Source organism: Sinocyclocheilus grahami, unplaced genomic scaffold, assembly GCF_001515645.1.
Source record: "Sinocyclocheilus grahami isolate Dianchi unplaced genomic scaffold, SAMN03320097.WGS_v1.1 scaffold862.1, whole genome shotgun sequence".
Lineage (NCBI taxonomy): Eukaryota > Metazoa > Chordata > Actinopteri > Cypriniformes > Cyprinidae > Sinocyclocheilus > Sinocyclocheilus grahami.
In genome coordinates, this window is record NW_015506041.1 from 61,748 (window position 1) to 76,130 (window position 14,383).

Genomic DNA, 14,383 nt, shown 5'->3' on the forward strand with positions numbered 1-14,383 from the left:
AGGGAAGAAGCGCTTCCAATCATTGTGCTTGTTAGAAATGGTTACCTCCAAAGAAACACGTGCAGCCATCATCGCTTTGCATCAAAATGGCCTCACATGCAAGGAAATTGCTACAAAGAATATTGCACCTGAAAGAACCATTTACCAGATCATCAAGAACTTCAAGGAGAGAGGTTGGACTGCAGTGAAGAAGTCTTCAGGATGTCCCAGAGTGTCCAGCAAGCGCCAGGACCGTCTCCTCCTGAGGAGTCAGCTACAGAATCGTGTCTCCACCAGTGCAGAGCTTGCTCATGAATGGCAGCAGGTTGGTGTGCAAGCATCTGCACGCACAGTGAGGCCAAGACTTTTGGACAACGGCCTGGTGTCAAGAAGGGCAGCAAAGAAGCCACTTCTCTCCAAGAAAAATGCCAAGGACCGTCTGAAATTCTGCAGGAAGTGCACCAGTCTTCTGCTGTCCAATCCTTGTAAAGTTATTTTCTCTGATGAAGCTCCCGTCCGACTGTTTGGGACATCTGGAAAATCGATTGTTCGGAGAAGAAAAGGTGAACGCTATCATGAGTCCCGTGTTGTGCCAACAGTGAAGCATCCTGAGACCATCCTTGTGTGGGGTTGCTTTTCAACCAAGGGAGTGGGCTTTCTCATAATTCTAATGACTCCATAATAAATACGAATTTGTGATATTGCAAATGACATTGAGGAACAGATCATTGAGAAAATTAGACGAAAGCGCTTTGCACTTTATAAGTCGATGAGGCCACTGATAGCAACAAGGACAGTTGGTTAATAGCTTATATGCGATTTGTTGATTTTGAGTCACTGAATGAGGATTTACTGTTTTGCAAATGCATCCCAAAAAGAGCCACGACTGATTAACTTTTTAAGATTATAGATTCATACTTGACAAGAGGCTGGGATTAAATGGGAGGACTGCTTGGGAGTTTATTTACAGGATTTATGAAAGCGCAGTGGACACTCTGCATTATACATTGAGAAGCACTTGCATCATGGCAGTTAAGCCCTACGTTAAATAATGTTTTGTCTGAAGTTATCACGGTCAACTACATCAAAACAAGACCACTGAATTCATTACTTTTTTCCTCGTTCTGTGAGGAGATTGGCAACGATCGCACTGTTGGCAAGATGGCTCTCCTGCAGCAAAGTGCTGTCCAGAGTGTTTTAGCTCCGGGAGCAAATTCAAATTTTTCTGCAGGAAGAAGGTTTGAATTAGCTTGCCAGCAAGTTTTGTAATAAACAATTTCTAATGAAGCTGGCATATCTCAGCGACATTATCTTCAAGTTGAATCAACTATACCTCCAACTGCAGGGCAGAGACAATTACCTACCATATCTGGCAGACCAAGTCAGCTCATTCATTTGAAAACTGGAGATGTGGGGCAGGAAACTCGAGCAAGGAAATACAGAGTCTTTTGAAAATATAACAACTTTTTCCAACAACAGTGTGCAGTTTGACTGGGTGAGAGATCCATTCACTGCTTCAGATGACTCTAGTATGAGGCTAAAGTTCTCATCACAAACACTTTCCCACTGATAGGTCAGAAGACTGTTGAAATTCTGCTCCCTTTTGCAACGTTAGGACTCTCTGCGTAAAAGTTTTTGAGAGAGGTCCACGTGTAATACTTATTTCATATGAAAAGATGTTAGCCAATCATAGCAATGGTCCATTGAAGCCTAAAACAGGCACACCCTTTCCAACAGAGCGTTCAAATCGGAGGGCTATAATCAGGGTAAAAAAAAAAAGAATTCTAAATTATGGCAATTTTTGATGTAAAAATCATAGTAACATTATAAGTGCACGTCAGGAAACATCAAATTAAGAAATGCCGTTCATAACTCCTTTCAAATAAACAGTGCAAATATCCCATCTTCCTGGCCAAAGACCGTTTACACTATTTGAACGAACAAATTGACAAAATTGCCCAATTTCAAATTTGTGTTTTCCCGATCTTGACAGACAAGCGATATGCATTCTAGCTACAGGGTGCGGGCTAAATAAATAAATCTAAATAACATAAAATAAAGACACAGGGTCTGCGTTTTTTGCAAGTACAGATGAGGTGATGCTGTAAAATGCTATATGTTTTCACCAGCTTCATCTTCTGCGTTTTAATCTTAGATCTCTTCATTAGTCTTTTTCGCAGAAACATTGACCAATAAATGTCTCGTCACATTTTACAGTAGTTACCATAGACTGTAAAAAAAGATGAACGATGTTTCTCCACTTCCTTCCACTACAGAAAAGTGAAGCCAAAACATCTCAGTATGGCTGCTGTCATCTTGCAAAAATGATGTAATTTGGAGCCAGAGTCTGCACAGTAGTGATTCATTTTTTTTCTCTCTACCCAAACGCAGGGCTGAGCCTGCTCACTGTAAAATCTGGAAACCAGTTAATAGCACGTTAATTTCATTCCAATCATATTGCATGAACTCTGAGAAGATAAAAAAAATAAAATAATATACAAGAGATCGACAGAAATTGATGTTTTTTTAGAACGATACTGATTATTTGTATGTTTATATGGCCGAGAACTGATATTTATTTTTTTCACTTCTGTTTTTGAACAACAGTACTGAACTGTACAAACATTTTTATATAAAATGGTCAATACTGTAATTTCACTCCCTCCTTGCAAACAAAACAACTCTTATTTCTACATCAATAAACAGTGTTGGGAGTAACGCATTACAAAAGTAATAATAATACAGTAGTATATTACTTTTTGCTGTAACGCAGTAATATAACGCATTACTAATAAAATGTGGGTAATATTATTACTCGTTACAATCCCAGTAGTTATCCAGTAATCCAAGTTACAACAACATATTTTAACTCAAAATTAAGTGGTGAATTTACCAAAACCACAAAACGGCACCAGAGAAAAAAATCTGCGGGTAAAATAGTTCATCTATTTCCTGTTGCTGGAATTAGATGGTTGAGATGACTGCAGAGATTAAAAAAATAAAATAATATACAAGAGATCGACAGAAATTGATGTTTTTTTAGAACGATACTGATTATTTGTGTTTATATGGCCGAGAACTGATATTTATTTTTTTCACTTCTGTTTTTGAACAACAGTACTGAACTGTACAAACATTTTTATATAAAATGGTCAATACTGTAATTTCACTCCCTCCTTGCAAACAAAACAACTCTTATTTCTACATCAATAAACAGTGTTGGGAGTAACGCATTACAAAAGTAATAATAATACAGTAGTATATTACTTTTTGCTGTAACGCAGTAATATAACGCATTACTAATAAAATGTGGGTAATATTATTACTCGTTACAATCCCAGTAGTTATCCAGTAATCCAAGTTACAACAACATATTTTAACTCAAAATTAAGTGGTGAATTTACCAAAACCACAAAACGGCACCAGAGAAAAAAATCTGCGGGTAAAATAGTTCATCTATTTCCTGTTGCTGGAATTAGATGGTTGAGATGACTGCAGAGATGGATTCTACATTTGTGAGAGAGACACACTCCTGTTATTTTCAGTTCATCGGAGAAAAGGATAAGAATGCATAGTTGGGTGCAATATGTGCGACACCAAACTCTCCTGGAGAAATAGCACGAGAAAAACCTGGAAACACCTGGACTGATGCCACTAACACTAGCTATCGGAGAGAGCTGCGGGGTCGGAGAAGAGAAAAAGCGCAGACAAGCAACAAAAATTAAGTTTAAAAATAACAATCTGTTTTTATTAAATCATAGCCTATATATAAAATGAATGATTGTGTGAAATATTTGAATTAAATAGCAGCATCTCTCATTTTCGTTTCGTTTGGTTAATCTGTTAATTTGGCTGAGTTTGGTTCTATTTGTGTGGCGTGGCGCTCTACGAAAGTCCACGGAAAGGAAACCAAGATGACAGAAATAAATAAAACATTGCAGTTTCGAATGATCTGTATGACCAAAAATTACGGAGTATTTTTTTTGTTGTTTGTTTCCGCTGTTTGATCGCACCGGCGCCTCACAATACAGCATTGCAAACGTTGCAGCCTGTTCATTATCATAATAAAATAGTCAACCAAACATATAGATACACTGGCTAATTTAAATAGTGCGTACTGCGTACAATCCGTGCCGTTCAGCCTGAGCTCGGGCCAAACACACATTTGCTCATGTGACGAGGATGTTTTTTTAAGCGCGTCAAGTAAGCCTGGTTTACATAATAAATAATAGTTTAGCATTCAAATACATTGCAAATATGGACACATTTAATTGGATTAATGCCGAATGAGAGAGGTAGGCTGCGCGACAACGCTGTTTGCTTTTAGTTTCGCATTGAATTAGCCTCAGTGGCGGATCCAGGATTTTTTTGTTGGGGGTGCTAAGAGGAGGGGGGGCTTAACAGTTCAGAGGGGGTGCTAATAAACTAATTAAATTGTGAGATGGACACAGATCACATGTGACGAATTGAGTGCTGCAGTTTGTAAAAGTGTGCATTTCTTAAAGGCCACATCTGTATCGTCGAAATCCAAGGAAAATTGTTTTTTCTTTTTTATTAACTAGTTGTGTACTATATTCCATAAATTGAACAAAATAATCTGGTCACTGTGTATCTGATGAATTTTTCTGATTGTTCTTTCCTCTTCAGCTACGGTGATCATTATGAGTGGAATAAAGCAGTCACTTGCATCCACAATGTGTTCAGTCAACAGAGATCGCTCGAGCACTATGGTGACATCGTCATTCGTAATCTCAACAACAATGAGTGCACCTGCAAGATCACATTTGTCAAAGTGAGTTTTAGTTGTTTTTGTATTTCTTCACTTACACTATAAATATTCAGTCATTATTTACTCACCCTGGTGATGTTTTAATGCTGTATGACCTTCTTTCTTTTTCAGACCACAAAAGGAGCTTGCACTCCATGTCATGGAAGTTAATAGTGACTAGCTTCAAGCGTTAACAGAAAAATGTAAAAGTATCAAAGAATAATCATATACAACTTGTGCCATAAGTGTTCTGAGGGCATCTGATAGGATCTGGTTGTAGGCCTGGGCTGTTGGTCTGTTGTACATGACTGAACGTTCATATTAGCAAAGTGCACAAGTGCACAGCTTTGAGTAATCTAGATTTATCTAAACAAAACATAAATGCTTTTGGGGGTTTTCTGAGTGTCGTGTTTTAAGTTTGTGTATATAAGTGTAAATAAGTTTACTTTCTTCTCCAAGGTGAATATCTCCAGACTAGAATTCCGGTTGTCAGTTGACACATGTGAATGTGAGAACTTACTTTGCTGTTGCAACAACAGAGATATTCATTAGAGAATAAAGTAGTGCATAAATTTCTAGGAGCTGAGAGTCACGTTTTGTTTTAATTTCTCAAAATGTTTAAATCAAATGATTGAATCAAGATTATTATAGCGCAGAAATCCAGATTAGTTAATCTCATTCAAAGCAGATCGGCCAAGGTTGGGATTTTTTGCTAAATTACAGATTGAAATGTTTGCTAAATAATTAATATAAATTATATATTTTTTTGTTTTTGTTTTTTTTTACCAAACCTATTATGTACCTTCAGAACACTTGTAACCCATACATTTGATCAATCTGTGATACTTTTGAATATTTTTTTTTTTTCTTGTGAAAGCTTGAAGCTGGTCACTATTCAGTGCCATCATATGGACCAGCATACGCTTTTTTTATTTATCCTTTTGTGGTCTGAAAAACAAAGGCATTAGAACAACACCAAAACACAAGAAGTGTTTTTTCCCTTTTTTCCTTTTTCCCTGACCACTGGCACATTCTGCAAGAAAGATTAATAAAGTCAACAGATTTTACGGTAACTTTAACTAACATTAACTAATGGAACTTATTATAATGTATTAACTAACATAGCGTAATAAACATAGTTCATTGTTAGTTTATTAATCTTTGTTATTGTCAGTTAATGAAAATACAGTCGTTCATTGTTAGTTCATGTTAATTCACAGTGCATTAACTAATGTTAACAAGCAAAACTTTTGATTTTAATAATGCATTAGTACTGTAAATGTTGAAATTAACATTAAATACAGAGTTCTGCCATGAAACGGTAGATGGCGCAGTCAGATAGGTCTAACTCAATCTGACCTAATGACATCGTTATCACTTGGCACAAGTGGTTCTCCTGTATCGGTAGCCAATGAGCTCACTGCTCAACATTCAAATATATATATATATATATATTCAAATATATATATATTCAAATATATGACTAGTGCTTGCCGTAGCAGTTGCAGCTTGCTTCTGAAACCCTCCACCATCTGCTACGAGGTGATACATGAAGTAACCCCTATATAGCATACATGAATGTTATATTTGCAGCAGCAATATTTCTTACATTGCTCACAGCAGCATGTTGTGGATGTATTGGCAGTAGCAAGTCTCGGTACTTGCTCTGCCGCAGCAGCAGCAGATCTATTCCGCCAAGACCAAATACATTAACATTGTCATGTACATTACCATGCCAATCTCTCTGAGAGTTGTCATGACAGAACTAAGATTAATAAATGCTGTAGAAGTATTGTTCATGCTTAGTTGATGTGAACTAAAGTAGTTAACTAATGAACCTTATTGTAAAGTGTTACTGATTTTACTAATAGACCTACCTATCTCTGTGTAAAAACAGTGATGCTGCCTTCTTTCTGAAGTCATTATTACTCCTCTAATTTGGCTCTGAATCTCAGGTGAAGCCCAGATCTCACAGCCCAGCAAAGCTTTCTATACAGTGTAGTTCACTACATAGAAAATAATCAATGTTATGCTGGTAGTAAAACACAAAGTGCTGCACGTTTTATTGGTGCACAGATGAGTATGTTTTTGTACAACATTTGCAACTGCTTTTTATCACTTAATTAGAAGCACCACAATTAATAAATTGTGTCGTAAATCTGTTATAGTGACTACTGAACAGACATTCAGAAGTTTATTTTTAAATGCAAAGTATTGAAAATCAAAATAAGCACTTGCATTTTTACAACACTACAAGTCTACAAGTGTGGGTAATGAGAAGTTCTACATACGCTTGTGATCACAAGTGTAGGTAGAACTTCTCATTACCCAATAATTTAATAATTTATGATGTATTTCCTGTATTTGGCCCAAGTGTTCAAGTAAGCAGACAAGTGGTCAAGTACGAAGACTGCAAATGTGGGTATATACCCCACTCTCTAACTGCTCACCACTGCTGGGCGGGAGATCAGGTAGAGTAAGAACTGATGTGTTGTAACTTGCACCTGATCACCTCCACAACATCACAATGTGGAGGCAGTAAAACAGGAGTTGTTTGGCAGTGTCAATATTTGTGGAGGACACTGTAAAACCAAGAATCTTTGTACAAATTAAGACCAGATTTCCAGCTTTACGTAAAATCGTCACACGTCTATATAAACCTAATGTAATTCTCATTTGTCCAGTCGCGGTACTGGGATGACGAAAACAGCAAGAATGAAGTGCAGGGCACTGTCCTTGACCGTGTTGGCAGAGTGCTTCACCGCTTCGGGGGATCATGGCATGAAGGCATCTTCTGTGATACACTTCCCAACCCACAATGCATTTGGAAGCCCAGTAAGTGACCATGCACACAATATTCTTAACCAATTTACATTGTTTAGTTGGATGTTTAATTAAATTGTTTCTATCATAATTCACAGATCCTCAACCAGATGATTACTTTGACTACTATGGCTTCTCCCAGTATGCCAGAGAGCTCAATGAACTGACGCCTGATATAAAGGATAAATTGCCCCTAACAGACACTCGTTTCCGTCCAGACCAAAGGTATGTGTCCAATAATTAGAGAGAAAACAATCTATTTGACCTTTTGCACTGTAATTTATACTTTCAAAACCTTGGCTGAAGCATCATTGCCAGTAAATAATTTGTAAAGATTGGTGTCAGCATCACCTTTCTCTAACAGTTGTACTAATTTTTATTTACATGAATGTTATATTTGCAGCAGCAATATTTCTTACATTGCTCACAGCAGCATGTTGTGGATGTATTGGCAGTAGCAAGTCTCGGTACTTGCTCTGCCGCAGCAGCAGCAGTTCTATTCCGCCAAGACCAAATACATTAACATTGTCATGTACATTACCATGCCAATCTCTCTGAGAGTTGTCATGACAGAACTAAGATTAATAAATGCTGTAGAAGTATTGTTCATGCTTAGTTGATGTGAACTAAAGTAGTTAACTAATGAACCTTATTGTAAAGTGTTACTGATTTTACTAATAGACCTACCTATCTCTGTGTAAAAACAGTGATGCTGCCTTCTTTCTGAAGTCATTATTACTCCTCTAATTTGGCTCTGAATCTCAGGTGAAGCCCAGATCTCACAGCCCAGCAAAGCTTTCTATACAGTGTAGTTCACTACATAGAAAATAATCAATGTTATGCTGGTAGTAAAACACAAAGTGCTGCACGTTTTATTGGTGCACAGATGAGTATGTTTTTGTACAACATTTGCAACTGCTTTTTATCACTTAATTAGAAGCACCACAATTAATAAATTGTGTCGTAAATCTGTTATAGTGACTACTGAACAGACATTCAGAAGTTTATTTTTAAATGCAAAGTATTGAAAATCAAAATAAGCACTTGCATTTTTACAACACTACAAGTGTGTCTCATCGGGTAATGAGAAGTTCTACATACGCTTGTGATCACAAGTGTAGGTAGAACTTCTCATTACCCAATAATTTATGCCCACTTGATGTATTTCCTGTATTTGGCCCAAGTGTTCAAGTAAGCAGACAAGTGGTCAAGTACGAAGACTGCAAATGTGGGTATATACCCCACTCTCTAACTGCTCACCACTGCTGGGCGGGAGATCAGGTAGAGTAAGAACTGATGTGTTGTAACTTGCACCTGATCACCTCCACAACATCACAATGTGGAGGCAGTAAAACAGGAGTTGTTTGGCAGTGTCAATATTTGTGGAGGACACTGTAAAACCAAGAATCTTTGTACAAATTAAGACCAGATTTCCAGCTTTACGTAAAATCGTCACACGTCTATATAAACCTAATGTAATTCTCATTTGTCCAGTCGCGGTACTGGGATGACGAAAACAGCAAGAATGAAGTGCAGGGCACTGTCCTTGACCGTGTTGGCAGAGTGCTTCACCGCTTCGGGGGATCATGGCATGAAGGCATCTTCTGTGATACACTTCCCAACCCACAATGCATTTGGAAGCCCAGTAAGTGACCATGCACACAATATTCTTAACCAATTTACATTGTTTAGTTGGATGTTTAATTAAATTGTTTCTATCATAATTCACAGATCCTCAACCAGATGATTACTTTGACTACTATGGCTTCTCCCAGTATGCCAGAGAGCTCAATGAACTGACGCCTGATATAAAGGATAAATTGCCCCTAACAGACACTCGTTTCCGTCCAGACCAAAGGTATGTGTCCAATAATTAGAGAGAAAACAATCTATTTGACCTTTTGCACTGTAATTTATACTTTCAAAACCTTGGCTGAAGCATCATTGCCAGTAAATAATTTGTAAAGATTGGTGTCAGCATCACCTTTCTCTAACAGTTGTACTAATTTTTATTGCAGGTTAAGAAACTGACTTTACACTATTTGATACTTAAAGAGAAACTCCACCCAAAAATGCAAATTCTCTCCTCATCTCATCACCTCGTTCATTACTTTCTTTCTACAGATGTGTGATGTAAGCATGTTTTGAAACTTTGTGTAACAGTCCTTAGTGCTTCTGCATCGTCTAAAGAAAATCAGTCTATACATCTGGGACAGCATGTGGATGAGAAAGAAAAGAAAAGAGAATTTTCATTTTTGGGTGGAGTATACAGGGATTAAAGTTCTGTCGCTACAACGGATTTCCGTCAGTTCATAAAGACAGTCAATTGCTTCATTCCTGAATGATTCAGCCGTTGAACGAATCAATTGAATGAATGATTCAGTGATAAATATAAGTGACTTGCCGCCACCTGCTGGCGGATTTAGTTTCATTTTCAGCAAATAATTTCAGTTATTTAAATCATATTTCTGTATTCCAAATTTTATATTTAAAACGTTAATCTCCACCTGAATTTATGAATTGAATTGCACTCATGCCTACCTCTGAGCCTCATTAAACGTGGGCTAAAACGGAAGGCTAATTTTTGATCAGAATTTTTGATTATTGATCAGAAGGTGCTCCTAAATTTAATTAGGAGGACAAGCGCTCCTAATTACAAGAAAAAAAACTGCTCTTAAACTGGGTGTGTGACAGGTATGGGGGTTTGGTCGAAGAAAAATTCAGTCAAAAGATTTTTTTTTTGCTTTAACCCCTGCAATATAATAAGAAGTAGAATAAGACAAATAAGTTACCAATCATATGAAATTAGTATTAATAAATTAATTTGTACTACAGAGGTGGCACAGAAGAACACAAAAGTGGCTTGTAGGTACATTTTCAGATGTTTAATGAGGCTCAGAGGTAGCATGAGTGCAATTAAATTCATAAATTAATGTGGAGATTAATGTTTTAAATATAAAATTTTGAATACAGAAATATGATTTAAATAACTGAAATTATGCTAAAAATGAAACTAAATCGGCCAGCAGGTGGCAGCAAGTCACTGATTTTTTCACTGAATCATTCATTAAATTGATTCGTTCAAACGGCTGAATCATTCAGGAATGAAGCAAGTGACCGTCTTTATGAACTGACGGAAATCCGACGTAGCGACGGAACTTTAATCACTGAGTATACCTATAAGGTTTTATTCATTGTAGTTGGTATACTCATTTCAGTTATCAAAGTTTTGTAGTTTGCCATTTTGGTCAAATTTACCTGAATGTCATTATTTTAGTGCATATAACATAGCAAGTGAAGATATTGAGATGTATTTGTGTTAGCTATTTTTTTAACTTATAGGCTTCTTGAAGATGGCAAAGTGGAAGAAGCCGATAAACGTAAAGATGAAATAGAGGAGAAACAACGTGAAAGACGGAAGGCAATGACCAAGAGGGGTGAAGAGCATGTTCCACGTTTCTTTGTGTGAGTCCCAATATTTATTCTATATTTCTGTTTCTAAAATCTGCTGGTAATCTGAAGAAAATAATTCATCCTCAGATTTATAATTAAATATGTCAGAGGACCACATATGTTAATGGAATATATTCTGCAAATAATATAAATATTTAAAAATAGCCATGAACTTCTGCATATTCAGAGTGAATCAACATAGATCATTCATGAACTAATAAAGTGTTTTAAATAAGGTATTTACAATTCCAATGTACAAATATTTCATCAGAAAAACCATAGATCACGCTGGAAGAGAGGTGTGGGTGACAAATGGAATCTATTGGAAGATTCGAGAAAATCCAGGATTTGCCAGCACTGAAAATCTGGATTTGTGGTGTTGAAATTGAAGTCCTGCGATTTGTGACATCCCAGTATTCTGTTAGCGAAACTCATGAATTTTGGCATGTCAGTATGGTTAGTGTATGTATATAATTATATTTTATATAACTGTTGTGAATTTTAGAACAATCAAAAGACTTAACTGGCAATGTAGGAATGGAGTTTTGGTGCTTTTTAATCTAAATTGTGATATTCCTAAAGCCATACATCTCTCATTTTTAGTGATGATTTAAAAATAGGTTTGTGTTAATCAAAAATACTCTCCATATTATGTGTAATGAATAGATGTCTTAAAAATATACTTTTTTTGTTTTGAAGTCTTTTTTTTTTTTATTGAAAGATGAGGCCTAATGTCAGGGATTTAGGAACCTCCCAGACAGTAATGGACTTTGGGACATTACACTAAAGGACATTTACTGATCATGTATTAATCATATATATATTCCATCTTAGCTAACTATAGTGATTTAGTACAGAATGTTTCCCATTCCAATAGACCTTAATGTGTAAATAATGCATGTCTATACTGTTTGCTGTAAGTTGTTTTTTTAACGGATGGATTTAATTATTTCTGATAGAAAATCTTGCATGATCTCACTGTATAAAATAATTTGTGCTAGGAAATTCCTCAAATTAACAATGAAAATTACATCTTTTTGGATTTTCAACCAGATCTGCTGAAAATATTTTGGTGAAAAGTGTAATCGGGTTGTGTGCAATTTCTTGTATGAATGCATTTCCAATCAGATGAGACTTGAATAAATATTAAATTTGAACACAGGTTTGCACTTGTATTTGCCATGTGGGGGGGAGGACGAAGGGTAGCTCTGGAAGATGGTGACATCACTGAATCTTCAATGAATTGACTTAAGCTGGAAAATGGCTTTGTTATTGTCCTCTTGCATTATTGACAAACTATTTTCCTATTTGACACTATACAATACAGATTGTCAAAGCGCTATACAAATAAAGGTGACTTGACTTGATTTGGAAGCATAAACTGAAAGGAGGAGTAATGACAGTGGAGGGAGAGAGGACTAGGCCTGGGGCAATTTATGTTTGTGTGCAGCAGTCAGCTGTGAAGCAGCTGCTACTGCGAAGCAGCTGCTACTTGTTTGAGGTTATTTTGTCAATTAAAAGTATTTCCTGCATCCTCCTTCATAATTCGCTTCTCACTTCATTACAGCTATTGTAAATAATTGAAGTTAAAGATCTTTATTAAAATGTGTATTGCAGCATAGCAGTTGCACCAAAGATACTACATGTACTTTGCCACTGAGTAGCATGGGCAAACGGGACACCTCCGCACCCAGTGTATGGTGGGCCCCGTCGCAGGACATTCTAAAAGGCATTCACAAGTCACACACATGTTTTTGATTGGAAAAACACAAGTCAGTGGAATTTGAGGGGGAGTTGCAAGGTATATGTTTTTTGTTTTTTTTTACTTTTAAACTTATTTTGACTAGAGCGCCTCGTTTTTAGAATGCCATGTCATGCTCAAGACACTGTAGAGCGTAAAGTGGAGTGGAGTGGAAAAGCGTGTGGAAAAACTCACTGATGGGGCTTAGTTTAAACCAGGACTAGGCCTCAGTTAAATTAAGATATTTAAGCAGCTTTTATAAAAATGCCTTAGAAGAAAACGTTACACGTGTGCATCTTGAGACTGAAAATATCTTGCTCTGACATATCTTTAAAAATGTCAGTTCTATTGTTCTGTTGACACCGCTCAAACATGCATTTTAATCTGGGACTAGCCTTAAAACATGTCTGAAACCGGGGATTAATGTTCTAAAACAACAACCAGGTCAATTCAATTTTCTCTCACGTTTCACTTGTGAACCTGTGCAATTAGTGATGCTTATGTAGGCCAGTGTTTGAACTGAGACGTGTTCTGGCCATTAACCTACAATAATTTTATTGAGTTTACAGTAAAATAAAATATGTAGAGCGGGGGCCTATAACAGATGTTTCTATATTATTATTGTTGAAGGATCCTCAAGCATCAGCCATGTGGAGCTCTGTTCCTTTTTTATATGTCACTGTCATGTTGTATTTCTGAAGTTTCAGCAGTTTTTTTTTGTTTTTTTTTAGTTTTTTGGAGAGGAATGCCAGCAAGGTTTTTTTTTTTCATGATCATTTCAAAGTGATCTACTGTCAGTCTACTGTGAAGTGTCTGTCAAATGTGTACTGCTAACATTTTTCACATCCAAATACAATAGTTGCCAATTCTTTTTCAATTTGTGCCCAGCGCTTCTGTGTTCCAGAAAATGCTTTGGAAGCAAATGCTATGGGGCAGTTGGTTCGGTGTAAGAAAAAGTAATGAGGACATTGAAGATCTCGATGAAGATGCTTATTACAGCATAGCAGTGACAAAATACATGTAGTACCTTGGGTTCAACGGAGTCAGAATGAACCCCAAACATCCTAAGCTCAAACTTTTATACACTTAATGTTGAAGTTGCTCCTGTTGTAACAGCTGTGGTCTGTATGTTAATTAAGTTCTGGCACCCCTTTGTCTGAGGTGGTTCTCAGTGTCCCACACCCGCTCCCATTCTACAATTGGTCACCATTTTCTCAGGATGTGATCATCCCAAATGGTCTAGAAACAACATAACTGTTGACTTTCTTCTCTATAATAATTAAGCCATTTTTGGAAATGAGCATGATCAAACATATTAACAAATATATTGTGGAGTGGAATCTGGGTCAGGGCATGGATAAAAAATATAAATAATTAACATATCATACAAAATTGCTTTGCAGCATATCCTTTAAATTTTAAGGTATTCAGAACAGAGCAACATAAAACGCAGCTATAGGACAACGTTTTACATATATGCCATTATAATTAGTGTTTTATTTTTTAACTGTACGGAATTATAAAATAAAACGCAAATTATAATTGGGCCTTCCATCAATTATAGTGATGAAAAAATGACTGGCCATCTCTAAAGGCACATCCAATTAGGAGATAGGGCT

At 36.6% G+C, this 14,383-nt stretch overlaps 1 protein-coding gene across 1 annotated transcript in view; it reads left to right on the forward strand.

Moving 5' to 3' along the window:
* LOC107563204 (oxysterol-binding protein-related protein 6-like) overlaps window positions 1-12,180 on the forward strand; it is a 53,783-nt gene extending 41,603 nt beyond the window's left edge. The window contains exons 19-23 of the mRNA XM_016248011.1: window positions 4,627-4,771; window positions 7,432-7,582; window positions 7,669-7,795; window positions 10,913-11,035; window positions 11,295-12,180. Coding sequence (XP_016103497.1) covers window positions 4,627-4,771; window positions 7,432-7,582; window positions 7,669-7,795; window positions 10,913-11,035; window positions 11,295-11,406 — 658 coding nt within the window. The 3' untranslated portion in view covers window positions 11,407-12,180. The remainder of the gene's footprint in view (window positions 1-4,626; window positions 4,772-7,431; window positions 7,583-7,668; window positions 7,796-10,912; window positions 11,036-11,294) is intronic.
* Window positions 12,181-14,383: the final 2,203 nt, after the last annotated feature.